Raw genomic sequence first — 21703 nt, forward strand, 5'->3', positions numbered from 1 at the left:
GACGGAGAACCAAAATCAAAAGACTTCGCAGCGATGGTACGCGTAGCGCCATCTCGCAGCCATCGGAGAAACGAGCTCCCCTTCTAGCCACCATGCTACCGCCCTCCGCGGCGGAGAGCTCGTTTCTCCGATGGCTGCGAGATGGCGCCACGCGTACCATCGCTGCGAAGTCTTTTGATTTTGGTTCTCCGTCGCCACAGACGATGGGGATTTCCAAATAATTCTGCCCGAATCAGGCAAGTACCCCACCTAAATGTAGTATAAAACAAAACTGACCACTAAATGCAACCTCTGTGCGAAATTTGAGCCCGAACAAACGTGCGGTTAAGCCGAGAGAATTTTTTTTCGATTTTCTCTGATTTGCGCAACAGTCGGTAAACCAGATAATGTGCTGCACAAAAAAAAAAGAAAACAGGCTAACAAAGCAGAACACACATCATAACAGGACTCATCTCTGGCATATGAAATGACCTGCAATGCATTGCACAACCAGTCACTTCCACACACATCAAACACATATGAAACACAAACTGGCAACAATCTGCAGTACCTCGACTTTCTTGGTACTAATGCATTGTCACGTGCTGAAACAGCAGCAAAAAATTTTTTCTCTTGCCACTGATTAAACAGAAATCTCTCTATACATAGCAATAATCCAGATTCATTTCAAACAAGGTTCTTCAAAAATTAAAGCCACCCTATTGCCTGCAATGCACATGCTGAAAGCTAGATACACTGCAAAACCTTACAACAACTGAATGCATAAACCACTGTACAGAGACAGAGAAAAAAAAACTATATATACAATGACAGTGAAAGATGAATTTAAAAAAAAAATTCATCTTTCAAAGATGAATTCAATGTTAAAATAAGATGGGTTCTTGGCAGGCAGAAAGTTGGTTCAACTTAAGGGGGGACATGGGTCTTAAAACATTTTTTTTTATTTACAGACCAAATGCAATGAGAAGACTTGTTCAGTTTTTTCTACTGATTTCAAATATGCAATTTGTTTATTTCTAGGCCAATTAGTTCCTGAGATATTAATATATATCATGCCATTGTCTGCTCAAACAATAGAAAAAAATTGGCCACCCGAAATTTAATTTTAATGTGTGGGTAGATACTACAATGTGTGAGGAATGAAACCCTGGAAGCAGTTTTCAGTTTTTTTTGTCCATGTAGACAAATGGCTTAATAGTTAGTTTCATGTGTGTCATGTGTTTTCTGGCACTGTATGTCTGGTTAACTCACTTGAAAACTAACTATTAAGCCCATTTGTCCACACGGACAAAAAACTGAAAACTGCTTCCAGCGTTGCATTCCTCACACTTTGTAGTATCTACGCACGTATTAAAATTAAATTTCTGGTGGCCCACTTTTTCTCTATTGTTTGAGCAGACAATGGCATGATATACAATAATATCTCAGGAACTAATTGGCCTGGAAATAAACAAATTGCATATTTGAAATCAGCAGAAAAAAACTGAATAAGTCTGTACAGTTTCATTGCATTTGGTCTGTAAATAAAAAAAAATGCTCTAAGACCCATGTCCCTTCTTAAACAAGAGCGAAAAACAGCCCAGGAATGCAAACGAGAAAAAGAGAACGACATGGGCGCTAAGAACAAGGTCTGCATCCTTGAGCTGTTTTTCACTTTCGTTTAAAATGCGCGGAGCCAAGCTATTCACACGCTACTTCATGCAACAAAAACACGGTTTCCACACAAATGTGTCCACATGTCATTTTTACAAGTGTACGATCCCAGCACGACGCATGAAATGAGATGCACTTCAGACACATGTGATTTCTGTCAATATACAATGCTGACAGATCGCGTGTGAACACTGCACAGGCAATGCACGTTATTTCTTTGTGTTATGTCACGCCATTCAACAACTGGTACAGTGGAAAACGATGACACGTGCAGAATTCCAAATGTCAGCCCCCGTATTCACACCAGGGAGAACCTCCGACGAAATACCAAACTAAAAATACAAGGCTTGGCAGTCTCGTGCTTGAAATAAAGTTCAAAGTCGGCGCTCTGTGTGTGTCTTTTCTACTGCCTCAATTTTTGTTGAAGCATATCTACCCAAGTCACCATACACAAACCCCAAAGCTAAAACCAAACACCGCATATTTATGCTCCGGTCACAACCATAAAATAACTTTCTCTGCAAAGCACGCGCCTTCTCTTAGACACACTGCCCGAGATTTTCATTTACGAACACATTCCCCCACCTCTCGGATATCCGCTGTGTGTACACTCAGCCTGAAGATGAGAAAATACCACAAAGAAGCAAGAACATGTGCTCAATTCGCTGCAATACACACGACACACTGCTATGCAAATACATGCCAAGTGAATAATAAAACGAAACTCTCCCTCTGACTCTTATCAAGGGAAAGCACTGACTTACAAGAAACTTTTCACAGAAACACAAAAGAAAATGCACTGCAAAGAAATGCGTCGTCTCGGAAGCTAACTCTGAGGCAGTGCATTTCTTTGCAGTGATTTTTCTCACTCGTGACTCTTTTAAGGCGTCGCGGAATTCCTAAAATTCCACGCCCCCTTAAAGAGAAAATTCGACGATTCCCACACATACAATGAGCAAGAATGGTGTTGTGATGAAAACTTAATGATGACGTTCAGCTGCTTTACAAGCTGCACACTTGCATGTCATGTGCTTCACATGTACTGTACAGTATGTACACCAAGCTAACGATCACAATCATGTGAGAAATTGAAACAATCAAAAAGCAAAATTGCAGGCGCTGAGGTCATCTAAAGAAAGGCTACGAAGAAAGGGGTCCAGCTTTCAATGCCTCCAGCTATCTGAAGATCAGGTAGGCACAGAGCTTACGTTGTCATTAACATCAGTTTTAACCAGCAAAACAAATCTGGAGTGTGTCCGTACTCCGACGAGCTAAAACCACGCATCACTCGGGCAGGTACAAACCTGCGGCAATTAGAACAAAAGCAAGATTCCAAGATCCATCTGCACCGCTCCCGAAATTTAGAAAGTTCACAAAATGATTTGAGATCGAACCCTCCCGTAGCCCATGCCCTGGGCAAATGCGATGAGCAACGCGCCGACCAATCATGAATGGCCGTCACGTACGATGGGCTTTCAGAATTTGGCCGGATTACCCAACAACATAAGCTCCGTCTTCCACTGTGCCACATGGTCCCTATAAGACAGAGTTACGATCGTGCAGTAGAAAAAACGAGAGAGAGAGTCAGAGAGAAAAAAAGAGATAAAACACCCCTACACAGAGGCACACACCTTATTCCAAGGTGGTGCGACGAGTTAAGCGGGTGGAATTTTTTTTTAGATGTGCACCGGTTCAAACTGCAAAGCAATGGTGCCGTCATCTCGACGAACGTTTGACGGCCCTCTCAATGGCGATACTGGCGGTCACTGTGCCATTGACACGGGAAAGAAGGCTGCTATCCTTCTCCTGGCTCGTGGAGCGGCCGAAGTTGTCATGGAGTCAAACAGCTCGGCTGACACATCGGCCAAGCTTGACCCAGCAACTGAAACAAAATGGGGAGTAAGAGGTTTTCAGGATCAGTAGGTACCTCATGGTAAGGACACTGGAATATGTGATGTGCATTGCATAATGTATGTACTATCGGGGACAAAAGTGGTGTACTCCATGCAGCGGGAGCCGGAGCAACGAATGGATGGATGGATAGGAGCGCCCCCTTTGAAACGGGGTGGTGGCAATTGCCACCATGCTCAGCTTTTCTTTTTTATTTTTTGTTTACTGTGTTGGCAATTCTCATTAAGAATCGCCACCACCTTTGCCTACGGTTTCCTACAATTCTAACCCTATGCCACATCTCTGCTTTTCAGCCACCAATCCTCCAATCGCTTTTTGCTGACTTCCACTGCAGATTTATTTACATGACCATTGTTATCTTTAAACCCTAGGGCCTCAGGAAGAGTGACTGCGCCTGCATCGACATCCGGATGGATACCGTCACATTTGATTATGAGGTGTTCAATTGTGTCCACAGATCTACCACACACTGCACATGTGTCATCTTCTCCGTTGAATTTCTTTTTGTAGCTGCGCGTTCTAAGACACCCTGACCTAGCTTCAAAAAGTAGGGCACTGCCTCTTGAGTTATCATAGAAAAATTCATTCCTGATCTGCCTTTTCCAGCATCGATATAGTTCTACACTATGTTTCTTTTCCATTGAATTCATCCAATTTTTAACTTCCGCGTTTTTAACCTGTCGTTTAATGCTCTAACGGTAAACTGCGTTGCAATGCCATCTACAGGCGCTATCTCGCACCCAGATAGCCAATGTGCAACCTTTATTATCAACAGGCATGTCGCTTGGCTCGTTTCAATGTTTCAAAAATGCGCTGCCTCCATGACAATTTAGCCACGTGTGCGCGGCCATTCGACGGCATTTGATCACATCATAATGGTGCCAGCGCCGGCTCTCAAGTCATATCTCGAATGCATATTGAAAAATAGAAGACGCAAAAGAAAAGAGGGCCACAAGATTGCTACTGGTGCGGCGCCGCTCGGCATTTTGGCGAGCAAAAGCACAAAACATTGAAACAAGTGAAGCGACATGCCTGCTGATAATAAAGGTCACAGATTGGCTGTCTGGGTCCGGGATGCCGCCTGCAGATGACGTTGCAATGCAGTTTTCCGTTGCTCCGGCTCCCGCCGCGTGGAGTATACCACTTTTGTCCCCGATAGTACATACTATCGTGCTCGTTATGAACTACACCACATGAGCGCTTGGGCAGGTGCTAGCATGGTGTAGTTCATACTGAGCGCAATAGTACACATTATATTGCATTTGTTTTAAATATTTTATGTTCGTGAAAAATATAATGCAGTCACAGGGTTTTGGAGTTGTCGCTCCCAAACTGCGAACAAAAGTGTGTATCACTCAAGTTCTGTGATAGGCAGGGTGATAATTTTACCCATACATACTGGATTCCCTGGCGTCAAGAGAATGCAATGGCATACATTTCGGCAAGTTTCCAGCAGCAAATTTTCTTGGAAGCTCTTTACAAAATACTTGCACAAAAATTACAGAAGTGTCCAAGGAAATCTTTTACATGAAATTCAATGACATATTTAGAATCAGCGTGCAAAAAATATATGTTCCCTGAAGATTTCACAATCTACTACACTAATCAAATTTTGTTTTCAAGATCAGACTCCCCCCTGCCATCTCGGATGAGGTTCATTCTAGGAAGGCTATGCAGCAGTGAGAGCGTAGGAAGCATGGGTGCTAGGCAGTTTACTTGATAATTTTTTTTATCATGTTTTCTAATTTGCACCAACTAGCTCAACTACGCAGCATGGCCAATTAAAATTTTCCCAAGTCTTAACCACTAATTAGGCGGGGTGCGTTTGTGATGTGCGCATTTAACTGTCAAAGGATTTTTGGAACGCGGTGCGTCGGACAGCGGAGCGCCGTGCGCGCCAGCCCCACGTTGCGTGTGACGCAGGCACGAGGAGTGGAAGGCTGATGTGTCAGCAAACCGAGGCGTAGAGGAAGACAGCGCACCACATGTCTGGTCCTTCAAGTGTGGAAGTGGCAGCTGTCGGATGTTGGATCCAAGCTGCCAGTGACTTCCCTTTAATCATCGACTCAAGACCATTGAGTCCCATTCAAGCGTGGAAGTGGCAGCTGTCGGACAATGGATCCGAGCTGCCAGTGGCTTCCCTTGAATCATCGACTCGACCATCGAGACCCATTCAAGCGTGGAAGTGGCAGCTGTCGGACAATGGATCCGAGCTGCCAGTGGCTTCCCTTGAATCATCGACTCGACCATCGAGACCCATTCAAGCGTGGAAGTGGCAGCTGTCGGACAATGGATCCGAGCTGCCAGTGGCTTCCCTTGAATCATCGACTCGACCATCGAGACCCATTCAAGCGTGGAAGTGGCAGCTGTCGGACAATGGATCCGAGCTGCCAGTGGCTTCCCTTGAATCATCGACTCGACCATCGAGACCCATTCAAGCATGGAAGTGGCAGCTGTCGGACAATGGATCCGAGCTGCCAGTGGCTTCCCTTGAATCATCGACTCGACCATCGAGACCCATTCAAGCGTGGAAGTGGCAGCTGTCGGACAATGGATCCGAGCTGCCAGTGGCTTCCCTTGAATCATCGACTCGACCATCGAGACCCATTCAAGCGTGGAAGTGGCAGCTGCCGGACAATGGATCCGAGCTGCCAGTGGCTTCCCTTGAATCATCGACTCGACCATCGAGACCCATTCAAGCGTGGAAGTGGCAGCTGTCGGACAATGGATCAGAGCTGCCAGTGGCTTCCCTTGAATCATCGACTCGACCATTGAGACCCATTCAAGCGTGGAAGTGGCAGCTGTCGGACAATGGATCCGAGCTGCCAGTGGCTTCCCTTGAATCATCGACTCGACCATCGAGACCCATTCAAGCGTGGAAGTGGCAGCTATCGGACGTTGGATCCGAGCTGCCAATGACTTCCCTTGGATCATCGACGCAAGACCATCGAGGCCCATTCAAGCGTGAAAGTGGCAGTTATGACGTTGGATCTGAGCTGCCAATGACTTCCCTTGGATCATTGACGCAAGACCATTGAGGCCCATTCAAGTGTGGAAGTGGCAGCTGTCAGACGTTGGATCCAAGCTCCCAGTGACTTCCCTTTAATCATCGACTCAAGACCATTGAGGCCCATTCAAGCGTGGAAGTGGATGCTGTCGGACAATGGATCCGAGCTGCCAGTGGCTTCCCTTGAATAATCGACTCGACCATCGAGACCCATTCAAGCGTGGAAGTGGCAGCTATCGGACGTTGGATCCGAGCTGCCAATGACTTCCCTTGGATCATCGATGCAAGACCATTGAGGCCCATTCAAGCGTGAAAGTGGCAGTTATGACGTTGGATCTGAGCTGCCAATGACTTCCCTTGGATCACTGACGCAAGACCATTGAGGCCCATTCAAGTGTGAAAGTGGCAGCTATCGGGCGCTGGATCCAAGCTGCCAGTGACTTCCTTTGGATTATCGACGCAAGACCATTGACGCTAATTCAAACGTGGAAGTGGCAGCTATCGGACGTTGGATCTGAGCTGCCAATGACTTCCCTTGGATCATCGACGCAAGACCATTGAGGCCCATTCAAGCGTGAAAGTGGCAGTTATGACGTTGGGTCTGAGCTGCCAATGACTTCCCTTGGATCATTGACGCAAGACCATTGAGGCCCATTGAAGCGTGAAAGTGGCAGTTATGACGTTGGGTCTGAGCTGCCAATGACTTCCCTTGGATCATTGACGCAAGACCATTGAGGCCCATTGAAGCGTGAAAGTGGCAGTTATGACGTTGAATCTGAGCTGCCAATGACTTCCCTTGGATCACTGACGCAAGACCATTGAGGCCCATTCAAGTGTGAAAGTGGCAGCTATCGGGCGCTGGATCCAAGCTGCCAGTGACTTCCTTTGGATTATCGACGCAAGACCATTGAGGCTCATTCAAACGTGGAAGTGGCAGCTATCGGACGTTGGATCTGAGCTGCCAATGACTTCCTTGGATCATTGACGCAAGACCATTCAAGCGTGAAAGTGGCAGCTATCGGGCGCTGGATCCAAGCTGCCAGTGACTTCCTTTGGATTATCGACGCAAGACCATTAAGGCTCATTCAAACGTGGAAGTGGCAGCTATCGGACGTTGGATCTGAGCTGCCAATGACTTCCCTTGGATCATTGACGCAAGACCATTCAAGTGTGAAAGTGGCAGCTATCGGGCGCTGGATCCAAGCTGCCAATGACTTCCCTTGGATCATCGACGCAAGACCATTGAGACCCATTCAAGCGTGGAAGTGGCAGCGGTCCGACGTTGGATCCAAGCTGCCAATGAATTCCCTTGGATCATCAAAGCAAGAACACTGAGGCCCATTCAAGCCTGGAGGTGGCAGCTATCGGACATTGGATCCGAGCTGCCAATGACTTCCCTTAATTCATTGACGCAAGACCATTGAGGCCCATTCAAGCGTGAAGCGGCAGCTTCGGACGTTGCATTCGAGCTGCCAATGACTTCCCTTGGATCATCGACACAAGACCATTGAGACCCATTGAAGCGTGGAAGTGGCAGCTATTGGACGTTGGATCCGAGCTGCCAATGACTTTCCCTGGATCATCGATGCAAGACCATTGAGGCCCATTGAAGCGTGGAAGTGGCAGCTATCGGACGTTGGATCCAAGCTGCCAATGACTTCCCATGGATCATCGACGCAAGACCATTGAGGCCCATTCAAGCATGGAAGTGGCAGCTATGGGACGTTGGATCCAAGCTGCCAATGACTTCCGTTGGATCATCGATGCAAACCATTGAGGCCCATTCAAGCGTGGAAGTGACAGCTATCAGAAGTTGGATCCGAGCTGCCAATGACTTCCCTTGGATCATCGACGCAAGACCATTGAGTCCCATTCAAGCGTGGAAGTGGCAGCTGTTGGACGTTGGATCCGAGCTGCCAATAACTTCCCTTGGATCATCGATGCAAGACCATTGAGGCCCATTCAAGCGTGAAAGTGGCAGTTATGACGTTGGGTCTGAGCTGCCAATGACTTCCCTTGGATCATTGACGCAAGACCATTGAGGCCCATTGAAGCGTGAAAGTGGCAGTTATGATGTTGAATCTGAGCTGCCAATGACTTCCCTTGGATCACTGACGCAAGACCATTGAGGCCCATTCAAGTGTGAAAGTGGCAGCTATCGGGCGCTGGATCCAAGCTGCCAGTGACTTCCTTTGGATTATCGACGCAAGACCATTGAGGCTCATTCAAACGTGGAAGTGGCAGCTATCGGACGTTTGATCTGAGCTGCCAATGACTTCCCTTGGATCATTGACGCAAGACCATTCAAGTGTGAAAGTGGCAGCTATCGGGCGCTGGATCCAAGCTGCCAATGACTTCCCTTGGATCATCGACGCAAGCCCATTGAGGCCCATTCAAGCGTGGAAGTGGCAGCGGTCCGACGTTGGATCCAAGCTGCCAATGAATTCCCTTGGATCATCAAAGCAAGAACACTGAGGCCCATTCAATCCTGGAGGTGGCAGCTATCGGACATTGGATCCGAGCTGCCAATGACTTCCCTTAATTCATTGACGCAAGACCATTGAGGCCCATTCAAGCGTGGAAGCGGCAGCTTCGGACGTTGCATTCGAGCTGCCAATGACTTCCCTTGGATCATCGACGCAAGACCATTGAGACCCATTGAAGCGTGGAAGTGGCAGCTATTGGACGTTGGATCCGAGCTGCCAATGACTTTCCCTGGATCATCGATGCAAGACCATTGAGGCCCATTGAAGCGTGGAAGTGGCAGCTATCGGACGTTGGATCTAAGCTGCCAATGACTTCCCATGGATCATCGACGCAAGACCATTGAGGCCCATTCAAGCATGGAAGTGGCAGCTATGGGACGTTGGATCCAAGCTGCCAATGACTTCCGTTGGATCATCGATGCAAACCATTGAGGCCCATTCAAGCGTGGAAGTGACAGCTATCAGAAGTTGGATCCGAGCTGCCAATGACTTCCCTTGGATCATCGACGCAAGACCATTGAGTCCCATTCAAGCGTGGAAGTGGCAGCTATTGGACGTTGGATCCGAGCTGCCAATAACTTCCCTTGGATCATCGATGCAAGACCATTGAGGCCCATTCAAGCGTGGAAGTGGCAGCTATTGGACGTTGGATCGAAGCTGCCAATGACTTCCCATGGATCATCGACGCAAGACCATTGAGGCCCATTCAAGCGTGGAAGTGGCAGCTATCGGACGTTGGATCCGAGCTGCCAATGACTTCCGATGGATCATCGACGCAAGACCATTGAGGCCCATTCAAGCGTGGAAGTGGCAGCTATGGGACGTTGGATCCGAGCTGCCAATGACTTCCGTTGGATCATCGACGCAAGACCATTGAGGCCTATTCAAGCGTAGAAGTGGCAGCTATCGGACATGGATCCGAGCTGCCAATGACTTGGATCATCGACGCAAGACCATTGAGTCCCATTCAAGCGTGGAAGTGGCAGCTATTGGACGTTGGATCCGAGCTGCCAATGACTTCCCTCGGATCATTGACGCAAGACCATTCAGTCCCATTCAAGCGTGGAAGTGGCAGCTATCGGATGTTGGATCTGAGCTGCCAATGACTTCCCTTGGATCATCGACGCAAGACCATTGAGTCCAATTCAAGCGTGGAAGTGGCAGCTATTGGACGTTGGATCCGAGCTGCCAATGACTTCCCTTGGATCATCAACGCAAGACCATTGAGCCCATTCAAGCGTGGAAGTGGCAGCTAGTGGACCTTGGATCCGAGCTGCCAATGACTTCAAATGGATCATTGACGCAAGACCATTGAGGCCCATTCAAGCATGGAAGTGGCAGCAGTCGGACGTTGGGTCCAAGCTGCTAAGTGACTTTCCTTGGATCATCGAAGCAAGACCATTGAGGCCCATTCAAGCGTGGAAGTGGCAGCTATCGGATGTTGGATCTGAGCTGCCAATGACTTCCCTTGGATCATCGACGCAAGACCATTGAGTCCAATTCAAGCGTGGAAGTGGCAGCTATTGGACGTTGGATCCGAGCTGCCAATGACTTCCCTTGGATCATCAACGCAAGACCATTGAGCCCATTCAAGCGTGGAAGTGGCAGCTAGTGGACCTTGGATCCGAGCTGCCAATGACTTCAAATGGATCATTGACGCAAGACCATTGAGGCCCATTCAAGCATGGAAGTGGCAGCAGTCGGACGTTGGGTCCAAGCTGCTAAGTGACTTTCCTTGGATCATCGAAGCAAGACCATTGAGGCCCATTCAAGCGTGGAAGTGGCAGCTATTGGATGTTGGATCCAAGCTGCCAATGACTTCCCATGGATCATTGACGCAAGACCATTGAGGCCCATTCAAGCGTGAAAGTGGCAGCTATGAGACGTTGGATCCGAGCCGCCAATGACTTCCGTTGGATCATCGACGCAAGACCATTGAGGCCCATTCAAGCGTGGAAGTGGCAGCTATCGGATGTTGGATCCGAGCTGCCAATGACTTCCCTTGGATCATCAATGCAAGACCATTAAAGCGTGGAAGTGGCAGCTATCGGACGTTGGACCCGAGCTGCCAATGACTTTCCTTGGAACATCGTCGCAAGACCATTGAGGCCCATTCAAGCATGTAAGTGGCAGCGGTTGGACGTTGGGTCCGAGCTGCCAGTGACTTCCCTTGGATCATCGACGCAAGACCATTGAGGCTCATTCAAGCGTGGAAGTGGCAGCAGTTGGACGTTGGGTTTGAGCTGCTAAGTGACTTCCGTTGGATTATCGAAGCAAGACCATTGAGGCCCATTGAAGCGCGGAAGTGGCAGCTAGTGGACATTGGATCCGAGCTGCCAATGACTTCCCTGGATCATCGAAGCAAGACCATTGAGGCCCATTCAAGCGTGGAAGTGGCAGCTATCGGACATTGGATCCAAGCTGCCAATGACTTCCCATGGATCATCGACGCAAGACCATTGAGGCCCATTCAAGCATAAAAGCAGCAGCTATGGGACGTTGGATCCGAGCTGCAAATGACTTCCGTTGGATCATCGATGCAAGACCATTGAGGCCCATTCAAGCGTGGAAGTGACAGCTATTGGACGTTGGATCGAAGCTGCCAATGACTTCCCTTGGATCATTGACGCAAGACCATTGATGCCCATTCAAGCGTGGAAGTGGCAGCAGTCGGACGTTGGGTCCGAGCGGCTAAGTGACTTCCCTTGGATCATCGATGCAAGACCACTGAGGCCCATTCAAGCGTGGAAGCTATCGGACGTTGGATCCAAGCTGCCAATGACTTCCCATGGATCATCGACGCAAGACCATCGAGGCCCATTCAAGCGTGGAAGTGGCAGCTATGGGACGTTCGATCCGAGCTGCCAATGACTTCCGTTGGATCATCGACACAAGACCATTGAGGCCCATTCAAGCGTGGAAGTGGCAGCTATCGGACGTTGGATCCGAGCTGCCAATGACTTCCCTTGGATCATCGATGCAGGACCATTGAGGCCCATTCAAGCGTGGAAGTGGCAGCTATCAGACATTGGATCCAAGCTGCCAATGACTTCCCATGGATCATCGACGCAAGACCATTGAGGCCCATTCAAGCGTGGAAGTGGCAGCTATTGGACGTTGGATCCAAGCTGCCAGTGACTTCCCTTGGATCATCGACGCAAGACCATTGAGGCCCATTCAAGCATGGAAGTGGCAGCAGTCGGACGTTGGGTCCGAGCTGCTAAGTGACTTCCCTTGGATTATCGAAGCAAGACCATTGAGGCCCATTCAAGCGTGGAAGTGGCAGCTATCAGACGTTGGATCCGAGCTGCCAATGACTTCCCTTGGATCATTGACACAAGACCATTGAGTCCCATTCAAGCGTGGAAGTGGCAGCTAGTGGACGTTGGATCCAAGCTGCCAATGACTTCCCTTGGATCATCGATGCAAGACCACTGAGGCCCATTCAAGCGTGGAAGCTATCGGACGTTGGATCCAAGCTGCCAATGACTTCCCATGGATCATCGACGCAAGACCATTGAGGCCCATTCAAGCGTGGAAGTGGCAGCTATGGGACATTGGATCCGAGCTGCCAATGACTTCCGTTGGATCATCGACACAAGACCATTGAGGCCCATTCAAGCGTGGAAGTGGCAGCTATCGGACGTTAGATCCGAGCTGCCAATGACTTGCCTTGGATCATCGACGCAAGACCATTGAGGCCCATTCAAGCGTGGAAGTGGCAGCTATGGGACGTTGGATCCGAGCTGCCAATGACTTCCGTTGGATCATCGACACAAGACCATTGAGGCCCATTCAAGCGTGGAAGTGGCAGCTATCGGACGTTGGTTCCGAGCTGCCAATGACTTCCCTTGGATCATCGACGCAAGACCATTGAGGCCCATTCAAGCATGGAAGTGGCAGCTATGGGACGTTGGATCCAAGCTGCCAATGACTTCCGTTGGATCATCGATGCAAACCATTGAGGCCCATTCAAGCGTGGAAGTGGCAGCTATGGGACGTTGGATCCGAGCTGCCAATGACTTCCGTTGGATCATCGACACAAGACCATTGAGGCCCATTTAAGCATGGAAGTGGCAGCGGTCGGACGCTGGGTCCGAGCTGCCAGTTTCTTCCCTTGGATCATCAACGCAAGACCATTGAGCCTCATTCAAGCGTGCAAGTGGCAGCCGTCAGACTTCAGGTCTGCGCTGCCGTGGACTTCCCTTGAATCAACAACGCAGGCCTACTGCGATTGGCACTTTGCTGCCATGGCTTCCTTGGATGGGCTGCATAGGCCTACGGTGTATCGGGACACCATCGACAGGACCTGGCTAGTTTTCCTGCTGCAGCTGCCCAGTTCTTGGGGGCGGGGCGGCTGACAGGAGTTCGTCAACGTCTCCTGTGTCCATCCCCGTTCCTCACCTCCTGGTGCTGTACCACCGCTGCCCTGGACGCAACGCCAGCGACGCATCCCAAGTCAACAACCCGCGTCTGTGCTACCTGCAAGGCATTCCCGCTCCACCTGGGACGCTTTGTATACGGTGAACTCTCCTTTTTATCCCTAGTGTACGCATTTCTAGTATGTGTTTTCCTTGGTGTTTTCGTTCCTTTTATTGGCTCTTTTCCTATAAAATATAAGCACGGCTTTGTTTTGTTTGATTCCGTTGTTCTTTTCTTCAAACCTGCACGCGAAAGTGCTCCCCTTCAGCAGTTGGGGACGCGTCACCCCAATTCGCGACAGCGTTTATTTTGTGGGAGTGCTCGTTATGGAAGCAAATACAGAGACCAAAAAATACAACACTCAGTGTACACATAGTACAGTATGTTCCTTTTTGGTTTCCCAAAAGCCAAATTAAATTTATTTCAGCCAGTGTATGTTAATATATACAGTCTCGGGAGCAAGCAAATCGCTGGTTCTTTCTCAGGCTTGTTTCACAAGGCAGGAAAAAGTGAACCCATCACAGCCACAAAAATTTCCCAAGAAAGCTCACCGCAGTCGGCCTGGTCGAACTGCATGAGGTCGGTTGTTTCCGCAGTTACAACGCCCGCAGCTGGCGACACTTCCGGTCGGATGACTGGAGATGGGATGCCGCTCGGAATCGGTCTGTCCAGCAGGTCGTCCGGGCAGAGCTTCAGTAGCTCTGGCTCGGATCCGTTCTCCGAACTTCCGGCCACGCTCGCGTCCTGATCCAAGATGATCACTGGAGAAGTGGCAGTCGTTGCCGGTTCTGACGAAGCTTCATCTCCTCCTTGTGTGGTGAGCTTGTCTTTCGTCGCGTGTTGAGCGGGCGAATTGCGGGTGTTGGCCTCCGACTTTGTGCCCGTGTCTGCGAGGCTAACGCACACCACCTCCTCGGATGCAAATACGTTAAAGTACTCGGGCAGTGATAGGAGAAGCCCTTCTAGAGAAGTGAAACCCAGATGACATATCGCCGGAGGCGCTCCATGCCTGTGTCAGTGGAATGAAAGAGAAAATATGATGCGTCAGTAAGCTGCTGTACTGTGACCAAGAAAATATGGAAACAGTTCATTATAATGATGGTTTGGTTTGGTTTATGGGGTTTAACGTCCCAAAGTGACTAAGGCTATGAGAGACGCCGTAGTGGAGGGCTCCGGAAATTTCGACCACTTGGGGTTCTTTAACGTGCACTGACATCGCACAGTACACGGGCCTCTGGAATTTCTCCTCCAAAGAAATTCCAGCCGCCGCGGCCGGGATCGAACCTGCGTCTTTCGGGTCAGCAGCCGAGCACCATAACCACTGAGCCACCGCGGCGGCAGTTCATTATAATGAGGGCGAAATATTAGAAAAGGAGCATGCATGGAAGACTCCATCTTTTCACAGCCACTATCCCATGACTGACACATCAATGTTTGACTTACAGCGCTATACTTTTTTACGGGACTTTCAAGGGGACAACAGTCCAAGCTGTCCCATAAAAACTATAATTCAATATATCCAGGATTGACTGCACAGTACATAAGGTATTACCTTTTAAAGCTACATACCCTCCATGTGGTGACCAACTTTCTAAGGCTACATACAATCCATATGGTAACCACAACATAAATGCACAGTACTCTGAGCAAGACACAAGCAGGAAAGTGCAGAGCACAGTGTTAAAGGAAACTTTGAGCAGTGTGTAGTATATACTACCATGAATAAAATAGAACTCACTTGAAACAAACTATTAATTAAGAAGTTTTCTTTAACCCTTTGAGGGTCGAATTATTTTGAACAAAACTTTCCCAGGTGGTCAAATTACTTTATTGCGGATCTTGAATCTACAAAATGTATATAATCGAGAATAAATAGTAAAAAAAAATTAGGAACAGTACTTTGGTGACAGCATCACTCACAACTGGAAAATGTTCAATAGAATAGAATAGCAACGGTGATAAGCAAGCTAAGAGCAGCACCAATAAAGATAGAAATCAACTTTCGCCGCCTCTGCAAAACAGTGCCCACAAAGAGAAAACACGTTTCGCGCGACTCTGTTGCGATCCCGCGGCGGAATCGAAACCGCGTAGGCGCGTTGCCACAGAGGGCGAGAATACTTCGCGAGCAACGGTGATAAGCAAGCTAAGAGCAGCGCCAATAAAGATAGAAATCAACTTCGGCAGCCCCTGCAAGATAGCGCTGACAAAAAGAAAAACTCAAATTTCGCGCGACTCCGTTGCGATCACGCGGCGAAACCAAAACTACAAAAGGGGTGTTGCCGCAGTCTGTGCCGCCGCGCTAAAGCTAGACATAAGTTCTGCTTATCTCCGTAAGAAGGCAGCACAAAATTCAAACACTTCTTGTAAGTCCTAAGAGGTGGCAGCACCCCCCAGTGAGCACGCATTGTTCTTTTGGCGCAAAATTTCAAACGGAAGATCGAAACCGTACCCGTACGGCAAAGACCTTGTGGGACAGAAAACCGCCGCCGTACATATACGGCAAAAACCTTCAAAGGGTTAAGAACATGGAGCCTCCCCTCTCCTGTGTGCATCTTTGAAGCCAATTCTCAGACCAATTAAGCCCTCACTAAATGCACGGCAGCAACTGTTTTCACTGTGTGCACAATTATCTGGGAAACAGTGAGAAACGGACGAAGGCAAAAAAAAAAAAACTAACAAACCGAGGATGCTTCTGACAGAGAATTCTCAGCATACAGTGCAGATAACAAGCGTTTCATCTGCACCATAATCGGATACAACTCAAGCACGAAGCAGCGGATGCCTATCAAAAGAGGCTCGCCAGCCAATAGCATGGGCCATGACCAAGTGGTTAATCCGATTAAAGGGGCCCAGAAACACAATCTTAGTTGACTGTTTTGCCTGTTGATCACATACAGTGAGTTATAATGGTGCTATTAGCGTCGGTAATACCGCATACATTCCGTTTTTTTAATATTTTAATGTCCTCCCAAAAACAACTTCATGGCTCTGGTGGTGTCGCCACACAGTGGCGGGTTTTTAGCAGTGGATATGACATCACCTGGCGCGAGCTTCATGATCAGACAAACAGTAAATATACTGCAAATTGTCTGAATAAATAGACACATTTTGCACCTGTCTGCGTTTTATATTAGATCAACAAAAACAACTTGTTTGTCTTAGATAAAAGCCCTGCAAAGCAAGTAAAATAAAAATACACCACCAGGGGCGCTCTGGCATGGAAACGACGCTGCCAGTCTATGCAAGAACGAGTTACAGAGAGCAGGCAACCATGGAGTACAAACTTCCGCGACGTGCTCTGGCGGGCTGTTTTGATTGGTTGCGCCAGGTGCCGTCATTGGGAGAGCGAAATAGGAGTGGGAAGCCCCGCCAAAATTGAGTTGAGGGCAGCGTTTTGTTCGCTTGTATTTTGAAATTTCTCGACTGAATAACTCCCGTTCCTGTGCATCGATTCCTGCAATTCTTTTTAAGTCAGCATCTGTGTGACATAAAGAACCCACCTGAAGTATAGCCGGTATTCCCCCAGGCAGTGTTTCGCAGCCCCTTTAAGTCTTGATTGATCCTCTTACATCATCCACCCCAAGTGATGTAACGATAGCAGATCCTAGGGATTAACACAAAAGTCACGAAAATCGGTTGACGCCATTGGCTCTGAGGGGCATCTGCCGCTTCGTTCTTGAGTTTTATCCAGCTATAGCAATTTCTTAAAGGTGCACTGAAGAGGAATCTGAACTCGTCTTTTTGGCGCGGGAACTCAATCTACACGTTCCGAGCATTCTTAGAAACATCGATTTATTGCCCTGTGCGGCCGATTTCCCTAATTAAATTGAATTAACTTGAGTAAAACACGTTTTTGGGCAAGTTGGTAACATTGTTGATTCATATTGCAGCGAAGAAGCACACACACACAGAGAAGGAACACGCAAAAAAACACGGACGAACGCTGCTTTTATACTTGAGTAAAACACGTTTTTGGGCAAGTTGGTAACATTGTTGATTCATATTGCAGCGAAGAAGCACACACACACAGAGAAGGAACACGCAAAAAAACACGGACGAACGCTGCTTTTATACTTGAGTAAAACACGTTTTTGGGCAAGTTGGTAACATTGTTGATTCATATTGCAGCGAAGAAGCACACACACACAGAGAAAGAACACGCAAAAAAACATGGACGAACGCTGCTTTTATACTTGAGTAAAACACGTTTTTGGGCAAGTTGGTAACATTGTTGATTCATATTGCAGCGAAGAAGCACACACACACAGAAGGAACACGCAAAAAAACACGGACGGACGCTGCTTTTATACTTGAGTAAAACACGTTTTTGGGCAAGTTGGTAACATTGTTGATTCATATTGCAGCGAAGAAGCACACACACACAGAGAAGGAACACGCAAAAAAACACGGACGAACGCTGCAAAAATTGAATTAACGTCCGGCTCCCGCCTTTTTTTTCGAATTCTCTCCCGTACGGTGGGCGGAGTCGACCAACGCGTGGAGTGCCTTTCAGCCAGCTCCGTGGAGGCTTTGCTTTCGCTTTATTTTGTTTTTTAAGTTTCCGTGAATAAATAGTTTCATTCGCAGATAATATAGCCACAAAATAAGCCCGCAGAAATAAAAATACGCGCGGACTATTTGCTTCTACGGACTAGTACGTATTACTCCGCCGATGGCAGAGCGGCAAGCCGCCACGGGACCGGGTGAAAGTCACTCCACGCGTTGGTCGACTCCGCCCACCGTACGGGGGGAGAATTAAAAAAAAAAAGGCGGGAGCCGGACGGTAATTAGATTTAAGGGGGGATGAGGGTCTTGAAAACTTGTTTTTTATTTTTTGACATAACTTGTTGAAACTTAGCACACAGGTGTATCATAGAATGCTGATTTCAAATATGCATTTAGATTTCAAATATCTTACCTGGAAAAAATTTATCTCAAAATAACATTCAAATTAGGTAATTTCTTACGGGCTTTTATAGTAATTTATCAGTTAAAGAATGATTTTTAAGAATAAGCAGACATTTGCAAAGGCCCAAAGCACATGCTAAAGCTTTCTTTTTTCCTTTAAACATGATATATGAGCAATTAGGCCAAGTGTGGGCTAATTACTGCCACGTCATTTTTTCTTTCCAACTTTGTTGTTTATTTATGATCAACAAAATTAGTTTGTAGACATTCTGTTAGCTTTAGGATGTGCTTTAAGCCTTCATAAATGTCTGCTTATTCTTAAAAAATGTTTATTTAGCTGATAAATTACGAAAAAGGCCCGTAAGAAATGACCTAATTAGGATATTTTATTTTGCCATATATTTCCTTCCAGCTGAGATATCTGAAATCTAAATGCATATTCGAAATCAGCAGTCAATGATACACCCAGGTGCTAAGTTCCAGAACGATATGTTAACAAATAAAAAAAAAGTTTTCAAGACCCTCATCCCTCCTTAATTAGGGAAATCGGCCACACAGGGCAATAAATCGAAGTTTCTAAGAATGCGGGGAACGTGTAGATTTAGTTCCTGCGGCAAAACGACGAGTTCAGATTCCTCTTCATTGCACCTTTAATCATGCTCTTCCGAAACCAAGGGTTCCATGAACTGCTTTCCAGGGTAAACCAAGAGCTCGAAACTAATGCGAAGTAGCCCTCCCTCTCACCTTTCCCGATAGGCCTCTTCCAGACGAGCCAGTGGCATAGAACCCTGCGACAGATCCCTGTGTGACAGCAGCACGCGGCGCAGCTGTCTGGCGACCACGTGCCGCGGGGACAGGCGCATGCGGCCGGCCTTGCGGTCGAGGCTGACGTAGCCCCAGGCCTCCAGGTGGCGCAGAAGGGAGATGCTCGGGTAGGAGCCGAAGCGGGCGTGGAACGCGTCCCACAGCTGCACCAGGTCCAGGCTGCCACCGGGCTGCTCCGACAGCAGGTCCAGCAAGGACTCCTCCTCCTGCATCCTCTGCAGCTCTTCCTCCGTGCCCTTCTTCCCTTCTCGATTGCCCTGCACCATCATCATCATCATTGTCATCATCATCAGTCCAACTACCATAGAGTTTCTTACTACTACCTAGAGGGAAAGCTGGCGGCGCTGCACTTCAGCCACCATGGACGCCCAAAGCATCATGGGCCGGTGAGCTACTTGTTGCGGCACAGTCGTAGTTTTTCGGGAACACGGAGTGGTATTACTAAGATGTTTCATTCCGAAAACGCTGTCCGTGTGTGCGCACACGACTTTCACGCGAACGCAGTGTGCAAAAGCCATAGTAGTGAAAACGCGACGACACACGACGCCAATAAAAGGTTTTACTCTTCCGAAATGCCATTAAAAAACCTCTTAAAGTATCTAAGCAACAACATTTTTTTAAAAACATATTTACTTTTAAAAGTGCGCCTATTAATTACGCAATATTAGTTTTTTTGGTGTTCATCCCTCGGCCAATAGGAAAGCTAGTCATCTCTTATTTTGGGCAAACTTTGCACTTATATGCTTTTCTGCTCGTTTGTTGCAATCATTAGAAAAGATATCGAATGTTAGGACGTTTGTAGTTATCAAACAGCTTTATTTTGGCATTATTTTTTGGCCAAAAGTTGCAGTTCCGCAACAAGTAGCTCACCGCCCCATGATGCTTTGAGCGCCCATGGTGGCTGAAGTGGTCTCGAGGGGTCTCCATGCAAACTCCCATAGACGGGCCGCCAGCTTTCCCTCTAGGTAATAGTAAGAAACTCTATGCCAACTACACCCTCTGCAGGGCAAAGGCCTCTCTCCCAGTACTACTGCTCTCCAATGCCCCGCCCAATGCCAGCCATATCTGAGCAAATTTTGCTACTGCATTTCTTTTTCCCTAGATTCCCGTATCACACCTCCCCATGACTCCCTGCAGACCATGGCAATGTTGCCCTTCCTTTCGATATCCTCTTGGGACCATAAACTGCCATAATACAAACAATATTGCAAAATTTATTTATTTTATACAAGTACCTGCAGCGCCCAGGGGCATTATAGCAGGGGGGACAATAACAGTAAACATATACCGAAAATGAGCATGTCACAAATATTGAAAATAAACAATAAGGCACATTTGTCTAAAATAAAATAGTAACGCATCACTGAAATGGCGGTCCGAGAAAACAAGTTCTGAAAGGGTGGAAAGCTTCTACGACAGATTGGCTGCCAGGAAATAGTGAAAATGTTTATCTGTTTTACATTTTTCTATGCTCTTGGGAAGCCTATTCCAATGTGAAGAAGTATGAAGAAAAAAAGAATTACGAAACACATCAGTTCGACATCACGGTACAAGAACTTTCAAGTTATGATCGCGCCGTTCAGAGATAAAATGTGGAGGTAGAATGTACAAGCACTTGTTTATTCCCGTGAGATCAGAGTATATCTGGAAAAAAAGTTCTAATTTTGCGGTTAGTCTCCGGTGAGCCAGTGTTTTCCACCTAAGGTTTTCTTTAACTAATGTGATGCTACTACGGAAGTTATAGTTGCCAGAAACAAACCTGGCAACTATAAATGTTGTAATCATCACCATCACCAGAAGAGTAGGGTCTAATCCAAGACAAAAGCCTCTCATGAGAAAGGCTACGACATTTTCAGCCTCCCCGGCAACCCCTCTCCACTTCAGCTATCTTCCGAAGTTCTGCAGTACGCCACTTGTGCTGCTTTTTGAACCCTTCGTGCTCATCTGTGAGTGATGCATGTGCACATGGTGATCACATTGTATTACACTTACCCCGTCATCACCTCCCACCTTCACTTTCCCTTTATTCCTGTCATTCCCCTTTTTGTGCACGATTCCTCAGCGCCTCTTGAAAGTCACTGGGGTTCCCTGAGGCTGAAAAGGTTGTGACCTCCTCCTACTATGTGGGGACACCTTCGTCCCCTATGTTCACTTTCCCGCATTGCACACTCCACTGTTGTTAGCTCCCCCCGAAAAGCGCTCCTCTCGGTTCGGTTACTTTAACTAACAGGGGAGGGCGCTCGCGTCGTAGCGACACCAGCGCCACGAATGGCGTTTTGCTGCGCGCTCGCGGGGACCGGCGGGGGCTCTTCTCCCTGGGATCGGGAACGCAAGCGGACGTTTCCGCGCGCCGCTCCGCTCTTCGCCGCGGGCCTCTCGTGGTTGGAACTTACTCCCGCCACCCCGTCCCGTCGGGCCTCGGAGCTTCCCTTTGCCCTAGCGTGGGCGAACGTTCGCTCGTAGCCGTGCTGGTGAGTCAGACATCCTAGAT

General features: G+C 47.9%; 1 protein-coding gene across 1 annotated transcript in view; it reads right to left on the reverse strand.

Moving 5' to 3' along the window:
• Window positions 1-1727: 1727 nt before the first annotated feature.
• Window positions 1728-21703, reverse strand: part of Marf1 (meiosis regulator and mRNA stability factor 1-like protein) — a 72196-nt gene continuing 52220 nt past the window's right edge. Inside the window, exons 17-19 of the mRNA XM_089588047.1 lie at window positions 19132-19469; window positions 14031-14488; window positions 1728-3535 (exon numbers count right to left, since the gene is read on the reverse strand). Of these exons, the coding sequence (XP_089444173.1) occupies window positions 3417-3535; window positions 14031-14488; window positions 19132-19469 (915 nt within the window). The 3' untranslated portion in view covers window positions 1728-3416. The remainder of the gene's footprint in view (window positions 3536-14030; window positions 14489-19131; window positions 19470-21703) is intronic.

This window comes from Amblyomma mixtum, chromosome 4, assembly GCF_055824585.1.
Source record: "Amblyomma mixtum isolate Tamu chromosome 4, ASM5582458v1, whole genome shotgun sequence".
Lineage (NCBI taxonomy): Eukaryota > Metazoa > Arthropoda > Arachnida > Ixodida > Ixodidae > Amblyomma > Amblyomma mixtum.